This window comes from Falco biarmicus, chromosome 9 (genome assembly GCF_023638135.1).
Source record: "Falco biarmicus isolate bFalBia1 chromosome 9, bFalBia1.pri, whole genome shotgun sequence".
NCBI classification, from domain to species: domain Eukaryota; kingdom Metazoa; phylum Chordata; class Aves; order Falconiformes; family Falconidae; genus Falco; species Falco biarmicus.
In genome coordinates this window covers 18,918,970-18,938,870 of record NC_079296.1, presented here as the reverse complement: position 1 = coordinate 18,938,870, position 19,901 = coordinate 18,918,970, and the positions used below count along the sequence as shown (strand labels likewise).

General features: G+C 36.5%; 1 protein-coding gene across 3 annotated transcripts; it reads right to left on the bottom strand.

Annotated features, from left to right (window-relative positions):
• Positions 1-783: 783 nt before the first annotated feature.
• Positions 784-19,645, bottom strand: FAM204A (family with sequence similarity 204 member A). 3 transcript variants are annotated; one of them, XM_056351792.1, is made up of 8 exons: positions 19,583-19,645; positions 18,615-18,902; positions 17,546-17,636; positions 16,993-17,026; positions 16,307-16,409; positions 14,546-14,635; positions 3,635-3,741; positions 784-3,271 (listed from the first exon to the last, which is right to left on the bottom strand). In XM_056351792.1, the coding sequence occupies exons 2-8, from the start codon at positions 18,891-18,893 to the stop codon at positions 3,220-3,222; spliced, it is 756 nt and encodes a 251-aa protein (XP_056207767.1). In that variant the 5' UTR covers positions 18,894-18,902; positions 19,583-19,645; the 3' UTR covers positions 784-3,219. The 3 variants fall into 3 exon arrangements, with proteins under 3 accessions (XP_056207767.1, XP_056207769.1, XP_056207768.1); XM_056351794.1 differs by having other exon boundaries at positions 16,307-16,406; XM_056351793.1 differs by having other exon boundaries at positions 18,615-18,960; positions 19,583-19,597.
• Between the last annotated feature and the right edge of the window lie 256 nt (positions 19,646-19,901).

Here is a 19,901-nt window from a genome sequence, read left to right as displayed (position 1 = left end):
GTATTAGTATACCGTTGTCAGATTTCAAACTGGTTGTATTTTACGATAAAAGCTATCCTAAAAGATAAACAATTTACTTCTTGATTGTGTACGCCTTAGAACGCAATAAAATTGCAAGAACATGAGTCTGGAGTATCCCCAGATGGGAGAAGAAATAAAAAGTATGACAACCACGTGAGCGAGAAGCATACAGTGAGTGTCTACAGTGCTTAGTGAAACAGGGAGCAGAGCCATCAACTTGACATTAACCAAGTCTATTGTAAAACCAAAACCAATCTAGCCACCTCACTGTGTTATAGCCCCTGAGCAACAAACTTAGTTATGAGGCCTTACTGGCAAAGCCTGGCACATAACAGAGCTAGCTTTGATCAGGCCAGGTGGCTCAAAATATAACCCTAATTCAAAGAACAAATGATAATTGTGAGATTACATTCCCCTTTTCAAAGTTAGTTTTTTCTCTGGAGAGCTGCATTTGGGAAGCTATGAGATTTTTCCTCAGATGGCTTAAGACTATTCCAGATATCCAAGATTATCATGATTATATTTGGAAGAACTATGGAACTGTAGTGGAGAAAAAACTGGGGCAAAACTAGTACGTGCACTTAAGCTTTTCAAGGCTTCTGAGGGGTAGAAAGGAGCTTAGGCAAAGCTGCCTTTTAACTGTTGCCCAATTCCAGATATCATCAAATGAGTTCCTAATAAAATATCTGGCTTCACAACAGATTTGTAATGAAATTAATAATTTAAGTACATTCCTCTAGATACACAATTTCAGTCAGAAGAGAAGATAGTACAAACTTTTTATTTGCTAAAAGAATTATTATTACATCTCAAATTTAGTTCATTGTAAAAGTTTTTATATTTAAGCTGATTAAAAAGGTTTCAGTTAACTGAAAACAGCATTTGGATTGTTCTGTTAAAAACAAAGAAAAGTGAAATCTCAGAACAGTTTTACTTAGTTGGCCAAAATTCACAGCACAGAGCAAAATTACAAAAAAAAAAGCGTCAGGAATGCAAGACATCTTAGAATCAGAGAAGCAATTTAGGTGATGTTTATTAAAGGTACAGTTATGCATTCATTTATTTATTATGTATTTAGATGAACTCTATAAAGCTGTGTTAGGCTTTGGTATTTTCACTGTTAATCAGGATTTTTTTTTAACACTGTATAGCTTTATCAATTAACCAATATTCTAAGCAAATACTTTAGATCAAAATACTTGAAATTTGGTAATTTTTAAATTCATCACACAAGTAACCCAATGCAAATATTCTGCATACTTCCTAAATAGTTACATTATTAATGGCCTAACATAAAACTAATTATAGTCATTCGAAATGAAAAATACTACAGGTGGCCAGTATGCACTGCTGTGACAGTGTGGCAAGTTCTCAGATAGCTGGGTTTTGACAATTTGGATTTCTTTTAGAGCACATTTTCCTATCAAACAGCACTGATCCTTATAATTAGATCAAGATCTTTGACTAATACACACTGTTACTATTTAAAGCAGCTATTACAAGAAAACAGAGCATTTCTTTAATATGTTACTTCTAAATGTTTAAGGGAATACTGCTGATGTTTTCAGCACAGTTAACAGCATCATTCTGCTTTTCAGTACATAACAAGCAGAAAAATCAACTGTATCCAACACTTATCTGCCAGGTACATGAAAAAATAACAGACATTCTGGATACTGTCTAAGTTTTGGACAGAAACATTTAGAAATGAGAAAAATCTTGATGAAGGTACATGGTGTAATTTGTTTGTTTACATAAGTAAACATGCAATTTACCTTTATAATCACTTTACTCAGAGGTATCACTTGCTTTCTTCAACACCAAAGTTTCTAAAGCTAATGTAGTTTGTAAGCCATAGCGTGAGATTTATGATGTTATATTGCAGAAACCTGTTTAGCCCCTGATTTACAATCCTGGCAATTGTATTCAACTCTGTCATCATAACTAATTACAGCTAACTGCAGATTACCATATTGCAAACTCTCATCTTTATGAAAGAAATATGATGTTCTGCTAAAAAAAAGAAAAAGAATCAAACAACCTGAGGGCTAATGAACAAAAATGCACTATTCCATGTTGGACTGCAAACCTAAACTCTTCGAATTAGTGCTGTAAAACTTCAAATTGCTATTTGTTGGCAAGTTGTTTTAGCCTCAAGTACTTACATAGTAAATCACCATTACGCTAATACCATACCTTTGGCCTGAAACGTATTAATCTTGGTTAACAATAACTGACATTTACATTACCAATTCAATTCAGGCATTGTGGTGACTAAACACATATGCAAGAGCTTCAGGGAGAAAAGTTATTAGTTCTGAATGTGTCCTTACTTTTCACTGAGAACAATTCTGAAGAAACATTATCATCAATTCCTGTGATAAGATTATACCATAAACATTAAAATCCTAATTGATCCGTAAAACATCTGACTTGGAGTGAAATCTGCATTTGTTTCCTGGGTGCTGCTAACTGCACAACACAATGTATTTCAGCTATTTTTCAAGATACATTATTTCAATACTTTATCTGTTCTAAGAAACTGGGACTTTTAAAACTTGAGTTCTTGAGAAGGAAAGGAATGGGAATTTTAGGTTTTCTGAAGAACATGGCACCAGGACATGAGCAACAGTACCAGACTCTTCCAGGAGAGGGAGGATGGACTTTTTCCAGCCAGTGTTTTCCTGTTTATATTTATTAAGCTCATAAATAATAAAGGCTTAAAACAAATAAGGTGGTTTTGCTTTTCTTTATTGAGTGCCCCCCCCCAAACTTTCAAGCTATCAGAAAAATAGTACTTACTGCATTAAGTCTGTACAACCTCAGCAGGAAAACTTATCCCTCCCCTTATACTCACATATTGTAACTGCAGTGCAGCACAGAACACATTTGGACCAAGTATTGTATTCCAACTTTATAGACAGTTCTCCACCAGATTCCAAATGCATTCTGCAATGCATTATCTTAGGTTTTCATATTTGGAGGGAAAATACTGTATTTAACATAATATTGATACTTAGATAGCATTTTTGCTACATTAAAAGAGAGTGCCAAAACAAGGTAGTGTGGTTTAACAGCATTAAGAGAAACACAAGGAATTTGATGCATTGGGTTTTGGTTTGGGGGTTGTGTTTATACTTCAGAAGTCACCCACAAAGATTCTTCGAGTAAAAACAGGTATATGACTGGAAAAATGGATTACATGTATCCCATGTTGCTTTTTGTTTCCCATCTTTTCTTAGCTTCAAATCTGAAATAGAGCACAATATCCATTAGGAATCACAAGCATGTGTGTATAGTATGTGTGTATGGTATTCAACCATACTATTCTTAGTAACAACAAAAATAAAATATTATTAATACTGTAATGAGGACATTAAGGCAAGTGTAGCCATATAACCAATACATTAATTCTGGTAAAGCCTCTGTACTTAAGCCTGATACACTGTTAAAAAAAAAACAAACAACAAAAAACCCAAAACCCAACAAGGTTAAACTAAACAAGATTAGTGCACGCCTATTTCAACTAAGAAAACATTTAACTGAGATTGTATTGTACATACTTAGTGCCAATGAAACCACAAATGTTTAATTCCATACTCAAATGACTTACCCCCAAGCAAGCTTCTTTTTCTTTTGAGCTTCTTGGGCAGCCTCTGCTTCTTGCTTGGCTTTTACAAAGTTGCGGCAAGCAGCAGCTTTGGCAATTTTCACACCAAGCTAAGACATAAAAAGGAAAAAAGGAAAACTGAATAGATGCAAAAGGCTCATATGAAATTTAAGCCTCACAAATTACTTGGTCTGATATTGTTTCTCAGAAGTCAATATAAAAGTATCTTTCAAACATTAGGCTGATTCTGTACTACTACATTGGATGAGCAAGGATGTCTCCTGAGAGAAGACAAAGGAGTAGGATCCTGGGGCAAGCAATCCTTTTCATCAAATCCTTCATTGTCAAGAACAAAAGAAAATGGCAGTAGCCCACTAGATACTTTTGTTTATTTGTTTTTTGTTTGTTTTTTTTAATAAGTATATAGACAGATATACACACATACAGAGTCTCCATTATTAAGACCAGCTTGTGATCTCAGCTGTGCTAGCACAATAGTATCAGGTCTCACCAATATGAAAACCACCAAAAAGACAGTTTTATGCAGGAAGAACTGCTACCACCACACACTTCCCAGTAGTACCAGCAGTCATGTTTTGATTAGTCTGTCCAGAAAGTAAATGAAGCAGTGTCCTTAGAGTCCAAGTGGCATTTAGTCTTCGCATTACTAGTGTTTAGATTACTGTGTGATTATATGCACACTTTTCAAATAAGGTCATAATGGGCTGTAGGTGAATACTTTCATAAACTTACACTGTGAGAAATAAGCTTCCTTTAGTGAATGTCAAGGGGCATAAAAAAAAAAGATAGAAGAAGGTACTGTGAACTACGACCAGATTATTTTCCTTAATCAGCACTTATAACTTGTCCACTGCAGTTACATTTTGTGACTGCTGTTATGACTTGACATTCTCTCCAACTAAAATATGAATTTCGGAAGAGTTAGTTTAGCCTCAAAAGTTACTGCTTTTCTCCACAAACAAGCAATTAATTTAGCCAAAACTGCTATAAACTGTGATGTGGATAAACAAGTTTTCTTCCAAAACCTGCTGTAGTTAGCTAACATGTTTCTGACTAGCTATTCTAAGTTTCCTCAAAATGTCAGGAGAGCATCAAACAAGAGAGACATGGGAGACTCAAGTGAAAGAACACTCCTTAAGAATTTGGTTAAAGATCCATTATGAATGATAATGTATTTCAATAATCTCTGGCATCTAAGAAGGCAACTCTTATTTATTCACAGACATTTTATTCAGGTAAGATAAGAGAGAACTCAAGAACGCATCTTCAGGTGCAGGTACACTGCCCCATCTACAATTCTATTATCAAACACCTACTCCGTAGGTAGGTTGATACCCTAATTATTTTGTTAACAAAACAGCATCACTACAAGCCATTTACCTTATGGCCCTTTCAAGGTTCAAACATTAATAGCCTTTCTGCAGAAGGCTTTGAGAGTCTACATACATCTAGGCAGTAAGCATGTCAGTTTGTGCTTTGTCTGACAGTCTGAAAACTAGCAACACAAAGGTTTAAGAGGTAAGGATAATATTTTAAAATGAAAATAACACAAAATAAAGCTAAACAGGGTTTTAATCTACTATCTGCACATGTTATAAAGTCACACATATGCACCTATGGAATTATCTTAATGCACAAAATAATTCATGTGACCAGACATTTCAAAACTTTAATATTATCAGTGACATAATTTTCCCATGAAAATGTTTATATAAATAGCTCTTCAATGCCAACACCCCAACCGCCAAATCTCAAGTCAAAGAGTGGAACATAGCATTCTCTTATTTGCATTGTCACTTAATATTTAAGGACAGCTATTAACTTCAATATACTTGCAGCATAAAAAAGCTTAAGAAAACACGCCTAAAATATGCAAAAAATGTTTACTTGTTAATCGAAACAGGACTAATTATTAGCTTAACTAGAGCAATCTGATGACTGAAGTCTATCAGCAGAACTATGCCTTTATTTTTAACTGTATTTTACCTCCTAACATACTTGAAAATTAACTCCTATGCGATGAATAACAGCATCTCCTTAAGAGATATTCTAATGCCAATTGAACAGTTAAGTATACACAAGTGCTGTGGAAAAATCTTCTGATCTGTATTTCTTGGAAGACAGAATGAGTTCTTCTATCATTGAAAATTATGGAAAATATGGGATAATAAGATCCTCTGTAGTGTATGTGGAAGTAAAAGGAGAAACATTTTTGCAGCGTTAATGTTATCATTTCTAGGCTAGAGTCAAATTTTCAAGACATCGAAACAAGTGTCGCATATAAACACATACAAACATTTTAAACGTCTTCTGCTCCTGCCCACACCCAGATGTGCATCTTCACTCTTCCCACGTCCCCGAAAAAGCTTGGTCAATGGGTTTTACATTAAAAAAACCCACAAACAACAAATCAAACATTTCAGGTCATCAGATAACCCAATAAAATACAATCTTAGAAGTAGTAAGAAAGCATGAATAAAAATATATACAACAATTTCTTGTGTAGTCGAAGTATCAGCATTTTCCATATAGAACATCCAATATTTTGCTGCATTTTAATTAAGGTGTCTAAACATTATCACAAAGAACTGCAAATTGGTCAGAGCACGCAGTAAGGAAAATTAAGCTCTAAAGGCTTTTTATCACCATATTTCAGGAACCAAGGGTGTAAAATGTTCTAATTTGGGATATATTAAAAGCCATAAAAGGTCTTTCAAAAAGATTAATGGTACTTTGCTTGGATTTAAGATAAGGGCTTTAGCTGGTTGGAAAAGCAGGGCCCTGGCTAGACCCTTGAGGCATTCATCTTTACAGCCACTTGGAAGATTTGTAAAAGCGTCTGCATAACCTCAAGCAAACGCACTGCGACATTTTTTTTTTTTAAATTCCTTTCAATTTTACAGGTTTAAAGTGTGTAAATCATATTGGGTAGCAAAGATGATATTATGGTTCATCCTTGTAACAATATATATAGATTCAAGACAAACTTAAAAAACAAGTTAGTTTCTACAGAGCAAAGACCCTTCCATCTTGAAGTTGACCAATAATCACATCAAATATCTTACTCTAGATATTTAATGTAGCATAAATGAAAATTTTCTACTCATTTGAAATTGTTACCTTGTAACAAATTTCTGAAGCATTCCTCCTTTTTGAACAGTTTCAAGGCATTTATTTAAAAATACCAATTATCATACTTCAACTTTTTATGGAATAACAGGTCTCTGAAAAATATTTATGCCATTCTCTTTTGTTCTTTAATTAAATGAAAACAGATGTTTTCTGAAGTAAAGCAGAACCATTACTGGAGTACTTAAAGTGTTAAGGTCTTTAATTTTTATATCAGTTTGGTCTACAATTCCTGATTGTCTTTACTCAAGCTCAACATTAATGTCAAGCAAGTTACCTAGGAGACGAAAGAGATCAAAGAGACAAAAAACCCTCAAATGTCTGATTAATCAAGCCTGCAAACAGCTTATTTCTTTTAGCCTGCATGCAAGTATGAAAATGAGATTCTGGGAGCCGTACATTGTGCAGATTTGTTCATTCTTATCAGAACAAAGCCAGCGGCAGCTTATTTCATGGATCATTGGCACTGTCATCAGTGCTACACAGAACGGGTGACAGCTCCTCATTTTGAGGCTTGAACAAAATTAGCAAAAAGTCGGCACAAATTAGCCTCTCATCTTTTTAGTAATATGACATTATTCATTTACTTTTTATCCAATTTTTAATTTTTTCCTTGTCAGCTATCCCTTTCTAGTGTTTCTTGCACAGCATCATAAAACACTTTTAAAACAAGCAAAGAAATAGTTGAAGTTGAAATAGCATGTAAAGTTCAGGCAGAAGAGTAAACATTTTTATTAAGTTGCAACAGAATCTACTGTAACTTCCAGAAAACTTCCTTGAAAATCAAGACATTTAACATTAAATACCACAAAGCAAAGACTTGTCATTAAGATAGAGCTGTGCAATGTAAATGCTGAACAATACAAGTAATGAGATAGATTCAAGAACAGCTCCAGAAATATTTAGGTATGGTATAGAAAATGCAAAACCTACAGAAGCTCTAACAAAGTATCTATATTCAAACAGGTCCTGATATACCCCATGATCATACCAGGGAAGCCAAACAGCCTTTTAATACAGTGTTACAGTTTCTCATCAAATATGAATCTACTTATTTCAGGCTTGCCTTTAGCAATGATTTTCTCCTTTTATGTTATGGAATGTTATCCATTGCTGACGTATATAAAATATATAAAGCAAACAAGAATACAGAGTGGATTTTGCAGTGAAAATTGTCCCCTTTCAATGATGTGCTCAACTTTCACTGTAAAATACTCTGTAATACCTTTGTTGTATTTCTATGCTGTGTATTACAACATCAAATTATATTTGGATGACATGTAATGGAGCAAGGACAGAAAACTGTTCTAATATTAAGCTCTTTGCTAGATTTAAACATTTAAATGCAAGTAACTTCTTCCATTCATGAGAAAACACAGCATTAAAAAATTAACTATAAGCTGTTAGATGCTTTACACAGCCTCCTTATAAGAAAGGCAGTTTTAAAAAAAGAACTGTAGTACTGTTTTCAGCAATTTCTTTATCTCTGTTCTTCTAAGTAAGAAAGCTTATTAACAAGCTTTGAACTTAAAATCACATTTACAATAATGTGCCATCAACAGTTTTATAAGCTAATTAGAAAAAAAAGATTAATTAATGACTGGCTGCTAATAAAATGGCAATCATGAAGAAAGAAACCAAGGGTGCTAAGCTTCAACTACCACCAATTAAGAGCTAATTACAAACAAATTATATATGTGTTTTGCTGTGGGCTTTAATTTACTAAAATGGTTTTAATTAAAAGAGAAAACATGCTGATTAATTGAACTGCAGAAAAAATCTACAGTATAAACTGTGCTTTGTCTGTCTCTTTAATTAGACTTGTAACATCTGAAATCTTTTTTTAAGGTTTGTTAAGAAAAAGATATACATAATTAAGGGAGCATAAGAATGTAATTCTAGGTGATAACCCTGCCATGTTCCAAAGGTTAAAAGAAAACAACCTCCATGAAAAGAGATATTTGGAAGCACCTCTCCCAAGCGTTAGAAAGAAAATCCTTCAGAGATAAAAAAGGAAGGGTTTCCCGCCCCCACCCACCCCCCCCCAGGTTCTTCAACAGGCAAGACTTCCAAGTTAATTGGTGCTTGGTTACATTCCATATAAAATTGCATCAATCTCTTCAGGTACCTAAAAGCAGTATGATGAATTGTGAATGTTGCACAGAATTCTGAAATTTTATTTTGCTTTACCAACACAGGCACATCAAGCAGTATAACCTGTCCATCTGAAACAGTAATGTGTTGTTGACCTCACCATCAATCATATCCTACCCAGATTTTCAAATAGAAAACAACTTCCAGAACAGCTCTCAACAGCTATGACATACTACCTTGTTCACGTTCTTCCCATTCTAAATTATATGACTAGAAGTTACTTACAGACAACAGACACTAATTTGATCATGAGTGGTCAAAACTGATAGAACAAGTTTTCAAGACAATAGAAGGACTGATCTTGCTGTAACATAAGAATGATACTCCAGTGGAGAGCCAATTAATTTTGTCAATTACAATGTAGATCTTTCATTTAAGCTTGATTCCAATACTATAGCTTCCCTATAAATTGCAGCTTTTTGGTGAAAGATTTTTTTTTAAAATGCCAGAAGCCACTAAGCTAAGCACTTAGGAACAGTGCTGTCAGAAAGTCTGCTTTATTTAGAGACTGACAACTACTCCAGTAATTTAGCACATTAAATTACAAAATATTTTAAAAGTTCCTTTTGACAGGTAAGTCTAATATGGTCAAGATTATTTTATCATGTTCAAGTTACAGCCCTCAGGCTAATACGCTCTTAGACAACGTGGCACCTACCTACCAGGCAGTTAACACAAAAAACCACAGGCAAATGCAAAGTTTGAGGTTTAGCCAGATTAGTTCTCAGAATATTAGAGCTATAATAAATCTCCATTCTGCTTCTTGAGACACCACACAATGAATTGAATACAAAAGCACTATGAAAAATTCTTTCTCTAGGGTAAAAAAAACCTTGGAAAATATTTCCAGGTTTATATATTAGCAGTAGGGTGGTAAATGTAAAATTCCTAATTTAAACCAAATAATTTTAAAACAAGTATCACTGCAAATTGAAACTCATTTACAGCAAAGTGGAATTACCAGTTATCTCCATATAGCATCCTTACTCAAAAGGATAAACACCTCCAACTGCTGTGGCTGTGCATAGTCTAATTTACCAACATTTACTCTTCAAAAAAATCTAGGCAGATTCTCACACATAGTAAGAACAATTAAAAAACATTCCAAGATCTTATTCCAAAAAGTTTTTCAAAAGCATTACAAAGCTGACATAATTCCAAGTGTCTGTTCCCAGCTACATATCCAAGTACCTGCTACCACTAAATCTCAACTACCCCACTTAGAGCACCACCAAGAAAACCATGTTATTGCAGCCCAGCTAAGCATCCACATAAACTTCATTCTTTTGACAACCTTCATTCCAAACAGTTCAAAGTTTGTGAGGTAACTCCTACAGCACTTCTATTGGCGTCTCTCAAGTTAAACATGTAACCATTAAATGCAGTGTTCAAACAATAGCTTTAGGTATGCCATTCTACATTTGAAAAGCAGAACTTTAAAACATGAAGGTCTCTGCTGAAATCCCTGCAAGGTTCTAACAAAGACAGCAACTGCATTACAGTAATAAACCTTAACTGTGCATATTATACCACGCATACTGCAATGCATTTAATACTAATAGCAGTATGCTGTAGGTATTAAAGAAATAATTCAGTCTAACAGTTTGTTTAAAAATGCACAGTGAATTACAGCAATGTGACCCACCTGCCTTATGTTGATGCTCAACACCGACTTATTAAAAAGGAGTGCTGATCTCATATACTGTAACTGTGTCACAGCACGCAATGCTCAAGCTAGACTAGACTGGGGCCTAGAAGCAGCCTACCTAAAGCAGCAGTTACTGATGGCCTTAAATTATGCAGTACAATATAACGAGACATGCCCATATTCTTTCAGGAAGAACTCCACACAAACATAACATAATGCAATCAAGAATTTCAGGATCAATAAAACTTGGTGAAGCACAACACCCCACAAGAGAACATGCTGTGGGGATGGCCAAGGATGCTACAAGTTAGAGATCTGTTACCTTGATAACTCCCAAACTAACTGCAACCACTATTCTAGTCCAAACACTAGGATGAGAACAGCAGACAACGGATAGTATTTTGTACTGAGGTTTGCAACGAAATTAGACTGAATGTCATCACCCTAAGTACAATTTATATTTTTTTAACAAAAATGCAACTGCCAATAAAAAAAAAGGGGTAACACATTTTTAGCTAGTCTCAAAAGCTATATATGAATCCACACATGCAGCATTAGTAAATACCTTATTTGTGAGGCCGTGTATCAGAGTTTAACTTCTCTCAGTCTAAAACCTTGAACGCTACTAGATTAAGTAGTTTTGTTTTAAAATCAACATTTCCGCACATTTGTCAAAGCAGAAGGCAGTGACAAATAATATATTGCCCAAAGCCTCATTTACAGCCCTACAATAACATCTTCCTTAAAGGACCTGCAACAAGTACCACATGGAAACCAAAAGACCCAAAACCTTGAAGTAGTAGCATTTCACTTTTTAGGATGTGTATTTAGTGATCCCCTCACAGCTGCTAAATTATGCATATTGCCCAAGTCATAACTGATTTTAAAGAAATCTGATTTTTAAAAATACCTTTTTCTCACTGTGTCATAATGATAACATAGCGACAGCATCATTTTAGCATTCCTTTGCTTTTTAGGACATGTTTGTACTGCCTATTCTCATCATCTGTTTATTTTTGGCTTCATTTCTCTAAATACTGAAGCTGCCCTATCAGTTTCACAGGCTTATAAATGTTATACATCAAAAATTAGTTTCACTTATTAAGGCAGGAAACGGCTTTAAGAACTCTGGGATCTGTGCCTCAAAGCAAAAGCTTTATCAGCAGGTTCCAGTCACTGCTTCTTGCAAAAGAAAATGGTGCCGATTAAAACCCCATACACCTGATTTCAAAAAGAACACCTACCCACTGAACATTTTTCATACAGCTGCAAGGGGGGCTGTACCCTAAACAGAAGGTAGCCATTTCTCATATACTCCCTGTCCCCCAACCCTTCAACATTGCTGAAGAAAAATGAAAACTATACATAAAAAGATGAAGTTGAGATAAAAGAACAATAATTCATCCACTTCTCTAGACTTCAGCAGTGGTGTACTTCAATACAGTCATAGTAAATAGTTCCATGCCTGACTTGCTCTCAGTGTTGTGTTGCATTTGGAAGGCAGAGGGATACAAACGGCCATACTTCAAAAGAATCAATTCACTTGTTAGAAATATTACATAAAATGAGTTTTAAAAGGGACATTTCTTTAAACTGCAAAAAGGAAAGGAGTGATTGAGTCAGTACTACACAATATAAAAGCAGTATTTTATTAATAGTACTTATATACAAAACAATTGGTTTTTGAATCAAGCCCTCCCATAATCAAATCCTTTTCTATAGCTCTTCACTGAATCAGAATATGTCACTGTTAGAATGACTTCCTTAGACAAAAAGATTCAGAAAAAAACCCCACAGCTTCTTAAGTCACAAAGAAAAATTAATCTTGCAGTGGGTAATGCAGCACATCGTTACACCAGTAAAGAACCCCAGTGAATTCACATGGATTCTGCTTCAACAGAACTCCTCATGAGATCAAGTCAGAGTCATTTGAGTTTTCCTTCTTTCAACATACTATTTATTCAGATAAAGCCCACTTAACCAAAACCAAGTCAAGGCTGTGAATACTAATAATGTTTCAAGCATTTTGTTTTCAGAATTACAACATGCTAATATTTGAAAGTCAACAATTTGGAGCTAATGTTCCACAAATAATACTACATTGCTGTAGCACCTGGGATATGCTAGATGTTGTACAATCCCATGGCTACCAAAATCAGATAACAGTTTATCATAAATATTACAAAACCTTAAAACTTTACATTAATTTGTTTTTATAGTCAAACAAATTCCACTAGAACCTCAGTATGTTTTATTGATTATGATACTCTAACCACTTTAGAGTAGATGGGACAATGACATTTGTGAAGGAGAACAGCAAGCATTTTTCATGTTGTACACACGAAAGCTAATATAACAGTATCACAGCGATAAGCCGGCCAGACTTAAAGGGAACATTATGACACATTCCTATCACTGTCAATAGCCGTCTTTGCAGGTGGAAATTTTGTCATCATAGGTGAAAAGGCAGGCAAGAGTCATTAGAAACCATCCTGACTGACTAAACATAGGAGTTTAATGAAGACACACTGAGGAAGAGTTAGTTTTACCTAACCTCAGAGAACCTTAAGAACTGTACTTTCCCATTCAAGAGCCATTTGTTTTTAAAGCCATCACAATACCGTATTGTATTGCAGGAAACTGATTTAAATTTGAAACTGTACATTAAAGCTTAGCTTAAAACTCTGTACTTAAACATATTAAATACTTGTATGAAAATGAGAAGTATTTGGAATTTGTTTTCCCTTTCTTAATCCTTTTCTAATACCTTTGAATTTTGCTAGTATAACAGTGGACATAAAATTTCCATTACCTCCATGAAGATGGAAGAATATGCAACATAGAGGAATGGAAGCAAAAATTATAAAATTAACTCCTAATATAAATGCAGAATATATATTTTAAATTACATAAATCAGCTTACTTAAATTATAGCTTCTCCACTTGCCTCAAATAGTACTTATTTAGCTATTTTTTCTATTACCTGGCTTCAAAACTAACCCAACTATCTTGCCTTAATTTTCTTCTTTTGCATTTTCTCCCCTGCCCACAGAAATTGGTGGGCACAACAGCCTGCATGGATTTCAATTAAGTACTTCAGCTGCTACCACCTACCATACATGCACCAATTTACTTCTTATATAAAACTGCAATCACCACAGGTATCCAACAGATTCCTCATCAGTGTAAGTACTCTCTCAGTAATACAGACAAATTTAAAGGGTCCAATTTTTGTAGCAAAAAACAGCATAGCCTTCATAAAATTATTCAGATACACCAACTAACAAGACATCTTGAACAAAAAAAGGTGTTTCCATCACCTGGATTTTTTTTTTTAATATGCATTTATCTACTAAAAAATTATGACAAGGAGAAAAAATTATCCTTCTAGTAACATCATTCTAAGGCTACAGCAATATGTTTGACATCCATCTATTCTTCAGAATTCTTCCAGCATCTGCTCCTGATCACATGAGTACACAAGAAAAAACCCCACCGCTGCACAAGTTTGGTTGTTATCTGTCCTTAGTTCGGCATGTCTTGCTCTAGGCTTGCTATACCTCTTAGTCTCTTCAGGCTTCCCAAGCTTATTGGGAAGGGAACGCAAAGAAAAACTGGAGGCAAAGGAAACTAACAGGAAGGAAACATCCTACTCCAGTTTTCTTGGCTTGCAACATGCAGAAAAATCAAAAGCTCAATACAGGTGACTAGTTAGTGACTCCTGTGACTTGTGGATGGCACCAAGGCTTTACAGCAAGCTTACTTGGGATTGTTCAGGGCTGTATTTTCAATTCTTATACATAGATAGCTACAGCTGCCCAAGCATTACCAGATCAGCAGCAAAATCCTTCAATCACTGACAGAAATCTGCTTAGGAAACAAGAAAGATGCCCCAAACAACCTCCAATGCTGTTTTTCGTTACCACATTTTTCCTCAGAGCTTCTGTTAATAGCCCACTTACCTCACGAGTGGCTAATCTATCGCTCAGCTCCTCGGCCTTATCAATGTCACCTTCAGCCACAGACTTCTCTATGCTAAGTTCAAGGCCAGACTAGAAAAAGAAAAGCAAATATGTTTAGGACAAAAAGAACTAACACTTAAATGGAGCATCTCCTTCCTGAAAATATTTCATAAACTCTTTAAGACACTGCATAAAACTGTAATTTCTATGTAACACAAATCACTTTGTCTATGTATTGTAATGGACAGTACAATTAAGAATTCACTGAAAAACTGTCTGAGCACAAATCATTGCATTAGTTCCACCTTATGTGCAGGATAATACTGTAGGTTAAAAAAAATTACATGGACTAGTTTATGCCTGTCACAATAAAATTTCATCTGAGAATCTGGCTTATCACTTCCATCCCTGGAGCTTTCTAAACAAAATGTGAAATATGTGTGTCAGGTAACAAAGAATGGCAATTACCACTGTATCGTTACAGTTCTAAGATCTTATCTTTATCCAAAAACTGATTTCTGGCATGGTGCCACTCCACTGTGCTAATAAATTAAAAATTCTAGCAGTCCTATGGAAACAATGAAAAAGCTTCAGAGTTTAACCTCTGAAAAAAAATAGCCTTTATGATCAATGTAACAGCTTGCTTAAAGACAACATTCACAAATAATGTAAAAATAAAAGGTAAATATTTGCTGGAAATTATAGTTGGAAACTTTTGATGGAATACAGAAAGGTAGCATAGCAGTGGGCACAACTTCAGAATTTCACAAAAAAGTTGCACTCTCATAACAAAAGACAATTTACAGCCTCACTGGTTTTAAATACTAGTGATGCTAAAGAAAACACATTTGACAGTTTCATAACATATATACTTTTTAAAAAGATAAAAGCAAAAAAGCAAACAATTCCTGAGAAATTGTGATCTACAGGTACTTGAGTTATTCCAGTGGAAGTTGAAAAAAGCGCACAGCTGGAAGTTGCAGCAATATCAAATTCTGTTTGATGTCTTTTCTGAAATTAATGAGACATACGTTCCACTAGTGCACTCTAACACTTTGGGCCTCATTCCAGATCTATCCTGAGCAGTTTAATGACAACTAATTAGTATCAAAAGAACTCAGAAGCAGAGAGTATCCCCTGACTTGCATGCAGAAACTTACTTTAGGCAAATGAAAAATACAAAATTTATGACAAAGCTAACTGAACATTTGATGTCATACAACTTATGCACGTCTTTACTAGAACTACAGAACACACAGTGCTACAAGGAACTCGCAATAAGCTTAACTTGTCCATCATATTGCATCAGTTATTTCAAATATGACTAGCTACACAGTAATATTTACAAATAGAACGTGTTATAAATCCAGCACACTGTAGTACAGTAGGTTTGGCCCTCTAATTCCTGTAGCCTCTGGTGTCAGCTAAAGGGTTTACATGACACATTTTGGAGTTAAAACAATTTAAAAAAAAACAAAAGAAAAAAATTCAAACACCACATACTACGTGTTCTGTCTCATGACAGTAAAAAACAAAACCAGACACAAAACAAGCACATACAATGTCTGAAAAGCAAGCAAAGCAACCTTTCAATCCAAGTAAGATTCATGTGATACCTAAATGGAAATTCATTAAAAATGTGCACAAAATTATCCTTCCTCAGAGTGACTTATCATTTACTCACTTTCCAACAGTCTCAGTCTTATTCCTATCTCAGTTAAGGCTGAGTTCTTTTACGGCCAAGTACAAGCTGACAGTCACCTTTTGTGGAGCCCTGCTATCCACAGGCGATTCAAATCTATCATTGATTCCAAAGTATTGTGTAAGTTCTTTCCACTTGTCTTCATTTACCAACTGTTGACTACTAAAAACAAATAACAAGTCATTAATATAACCAGATCCCTTTCCACAACTTGTAATATTTTTTTTAATGTTGAAAAGAATTCTTCCATTTGGTAGACATGCTCTTTTCACCCATTCAGTTTTTAATGGAAGTGAAATTAATCATACCTTTCCCTCCAAGTGTAATTCCACAATCTTGAAAGCAAGCTTATAGAATCACAGAATCATTTAGGTTGGAAAAAGACCTTTAAGATCAAGTCCAAATGTAAACCTAACACTGCCAAGGAGGAAAAAGAGGAGGAGGAGCAGCAGGCTGAACAGGGGATTGTATGCAGTTACATGCAAAACATCATTAGGAATAACATTAAGTCATTTTTAAGTTATGTTAAATAATACCTTTGTGTTTATTTTTAAAATCAACCAATAAACTCCATCAAGTAATCACTGGTATCAAATTCAGCCTGCCCAACAGAGACACTGAACAACTTCAGCACATATTTTACATGTTCAAAGCTAGGCTTTGGCCATGCACATGGTCAAGCTTTTTACAAGTTTTGCCTGATACTAAAAACAGACCTCAGATAATCACATTGACCTGGCTATACCTCTTAGTCACTTCCTCATTCTTTTTCTGTTTTTCTAGAGGGAGAAAAAAAAAAAAAAAAAAAATCAAACATTACACAGTAATACACTACAACATCCAATGAAACTAACAGAACTGTATCTGGTCACGTTTCCTTTGGAAGACTGACACACTAGGGTTTTTACCCAATAGTCATGTGGATTTAAACCATTCAACCATAAGCCTTTTCATACAAAGAAACTCTTACAGTATCTGTGAAGAAGTTTTAACCAGAATACACAAAATGTTTTACCGAATTGCTGAAATACACTTAGCCATTATAAACCAATATTAACTAAGTTCTACCTCCTTTTAAAAAATAGACAATTTACTACTTGAACTTTAAGTAGCAATTTACAACCTAGTCCTACAACATATACAAGTGGAAAAATAAAACACAAGATAATAGCTAAAATACATCTACTTAGCATTCAATTCTTGGTAAATAGCCCCCACCAACGAGCAAATCCCACTTCCAGTGTATTTGATACTAATTTCATTTTCAAAAAATAAATTTTGTAATTATATAACAACACCTTTTCTCCGGCGCTTTCTTTTTCGGCCTTTGTTTTCCTGTTTTGCTTGGGTTTTCATTTCACGGTTCTTCTCCTGAAGCTCCAGAAATTTCTACAAGATTAAGAAAAGGCAAATCAGTATTTTTTAATTATTTTTTCTTTACATTTTTTAAAAAATTACACAATGTGCTGACAAACACTGTCCCAATATCTTATTTATCCACATTGTACACATTGAGAACCACCAACTTTGGCGGTGTTAAACAAGAATTGGCTCTAATCTTTCATCACTTCTGACATTCTGCCCTCCCCAAATCCCAGGACTATTCAAACCTGACAGTTTTCTTACAGGAATTCAGTTACGCTGAATACACACACCTATGCTGATTGTGCACTCCTGGGCCACTCAGTGGATTGCTATTGCCTACCTGGCAGTTTACAATCCAAGTATTACTGACAGCATAGTCCTTGCACAGCAGGCGCCTACAGGGATAGACGGATGGAGGAGAGTAACTACATTTTGCCAATTCATATTTTGACTCAAAGCCATACAGACAGATTGCTGTTTATTTATATCTGTTTTTTTCAGTCTTTACATGCAACAGGAAAATCAAGAGGTTATAAGCAACTGAGTCTGAATGCCTGCAATCAACCCCTACAGAAAGCATAAGGGTATGCCTGTACTGCACAGATATGCATCACCAGTACAACAGCTGATATATTGAGCTGTAAATCCTTACTCATGCAGAAAGCAGTTATGAAGAAGCTCAGAGCCCATACACTACCAAACCCACAAGTCTTTATGCAAAAGCATAGTTACCGAAAAAACTCCCTGCTGTGCTTTCAATCTGCACTAGGAGGAAAAAAAATAATGTATCTTACATTCACTTCCTACCTAAATTTCTGTTCAACTTGCTTGAAACAATCTAAGGTATATTATGATGACTGCACTTTATCATATTTTATGTCATTTCAGATTTGTATATTGACTATTCATCAAGGAGTTATTTTAAATTTTAAGATTAGCCATTCGACTTTGAATATGTTGCAATTATGCTCCAGACATTTTGAGACCTGTAACAATACCCACATTCCACATATTTAAAGGAACTCCAGAAGGGCATGGTTGAGATTTGTTTTCTCCATCTGTCACTGATATCACAACAGGTTCACTGATGGCATTAGTTTCAAGTCCGTTCTCCTGCAATTCAGGAAGCCGAACCCTTTCAACATCTTCATTTGCATCTTCCTTCGAAAGGGAACCATGGGCTTCGTTTCCATCATCAGAACTTAAGTCAACATCACTTTCATTCAGTCCTGGAGGTAACAGCCCACTCCACATCTTCCAGTTCAAATAAGTCCAAGCCATGTAAAGTCACTGCAAAGACACCAGAGTTACGTGAGCTTCCCCATTCTGACATCAAAACATAATTAGCCTGCAGGAGAGAGAAACAGAAATAACAATATGCATAATCAGAAATATTTCTGTTTCTCTCCAGAAAATTAGTTATCAGATGCTTTAGACAAGCATGCTATAAAGCTTCTAATACTTACTATGTCAGAGAGAAATTGAGGATTTAAGTACACAGGCTGAAGCTATTAGCTTCTCTTTTTTCTTTCCCCTCCCTTCCCTGTTCTTAAAAGCCTCACCACTCCGCATGTGTTTACAATTGCTTTCAGCCCCAGGGCGGTATTGCAGCAAACGCGTCCCGTCCCTCCCCACGGGCAGCGGGGGAGCCCGGCCAACCCTCCCACGCCATCGCTTCCCAGGCCGGCCCAGCCGCCTCCCCTCGCCGCCCCCCGCCCGGCGGGCACGGCCGGCCGCGGCGAGCTCCAGGGCGGAGGGAGAGCCCGCCGGGTGAAGGCGCAGGCCGGGGAAAAGCAGGCAGCCCGCTCCCGAAGAAGCGACGCGAGGAGAAACGCCGCTCCAAGCCAGGGCGCGGGCCGCAGACGGCAGCTCCCGTCCCCGCAAGCCGCCAGCGCTACCGGGCAGCCCGCGCACCCCCACGTCCCCGCACCGCAGCCCCAGCACCAGGACTCCCCCTCCGCCGTGTTTACCTGGCCGCCATCTTGGCACCGCGGGAACACCCCGCTCGCCGATTGGGCTCTGCCCGGCAGCCAATCAACGGGGGCCTTGCTGCCTTGGGCCCGGCCTCTCTGGTCTCCATGGCAGCTCAGCAGGGTGACGGGCTGGCCGCGCCGCGGGCCGGGGCGGCCTGTGCCGGGGCGGCCTGTGCCGGGGCGGGGGGGCCAGCCCTGGCCCCGGGGGAAGAGCCGCAGCAGCCTCGGGCAGAGGGGTCCCCCTGGGGGCAGCGGGGGCACGGGGCCCCTCCTGGCAGTGAGGCAGCCGGGCAGGCTCCGGAGGGGTCTGCCGCCC

Excerpts from the sequence above, each read along its gene's own strand:
- FAM204A (XM_056351792.1), bottom strand. The coding sequence starts at position 18,893 with ATGGCTTGGACTTATTTGAACTGGAAGATGTGGAGTGGGCTGTTACCT. Across the intron at positions 3,742-14,545 it reads ATAGATTAGCCACTCGTGAG|CTTGGTGTGAAAATTGCCAA; the intron begins GTAAGTGGGCTA and ends TTTATGTCTTAG. Across the intron at positions 3,272-3,634 it reads AAAAAGAAGCTTGCTTGGGG|ATTTGAAGCTAAGAAAAGAT; the intron begins GTAAGTCATTTG and ends GCTCTATTTCAG.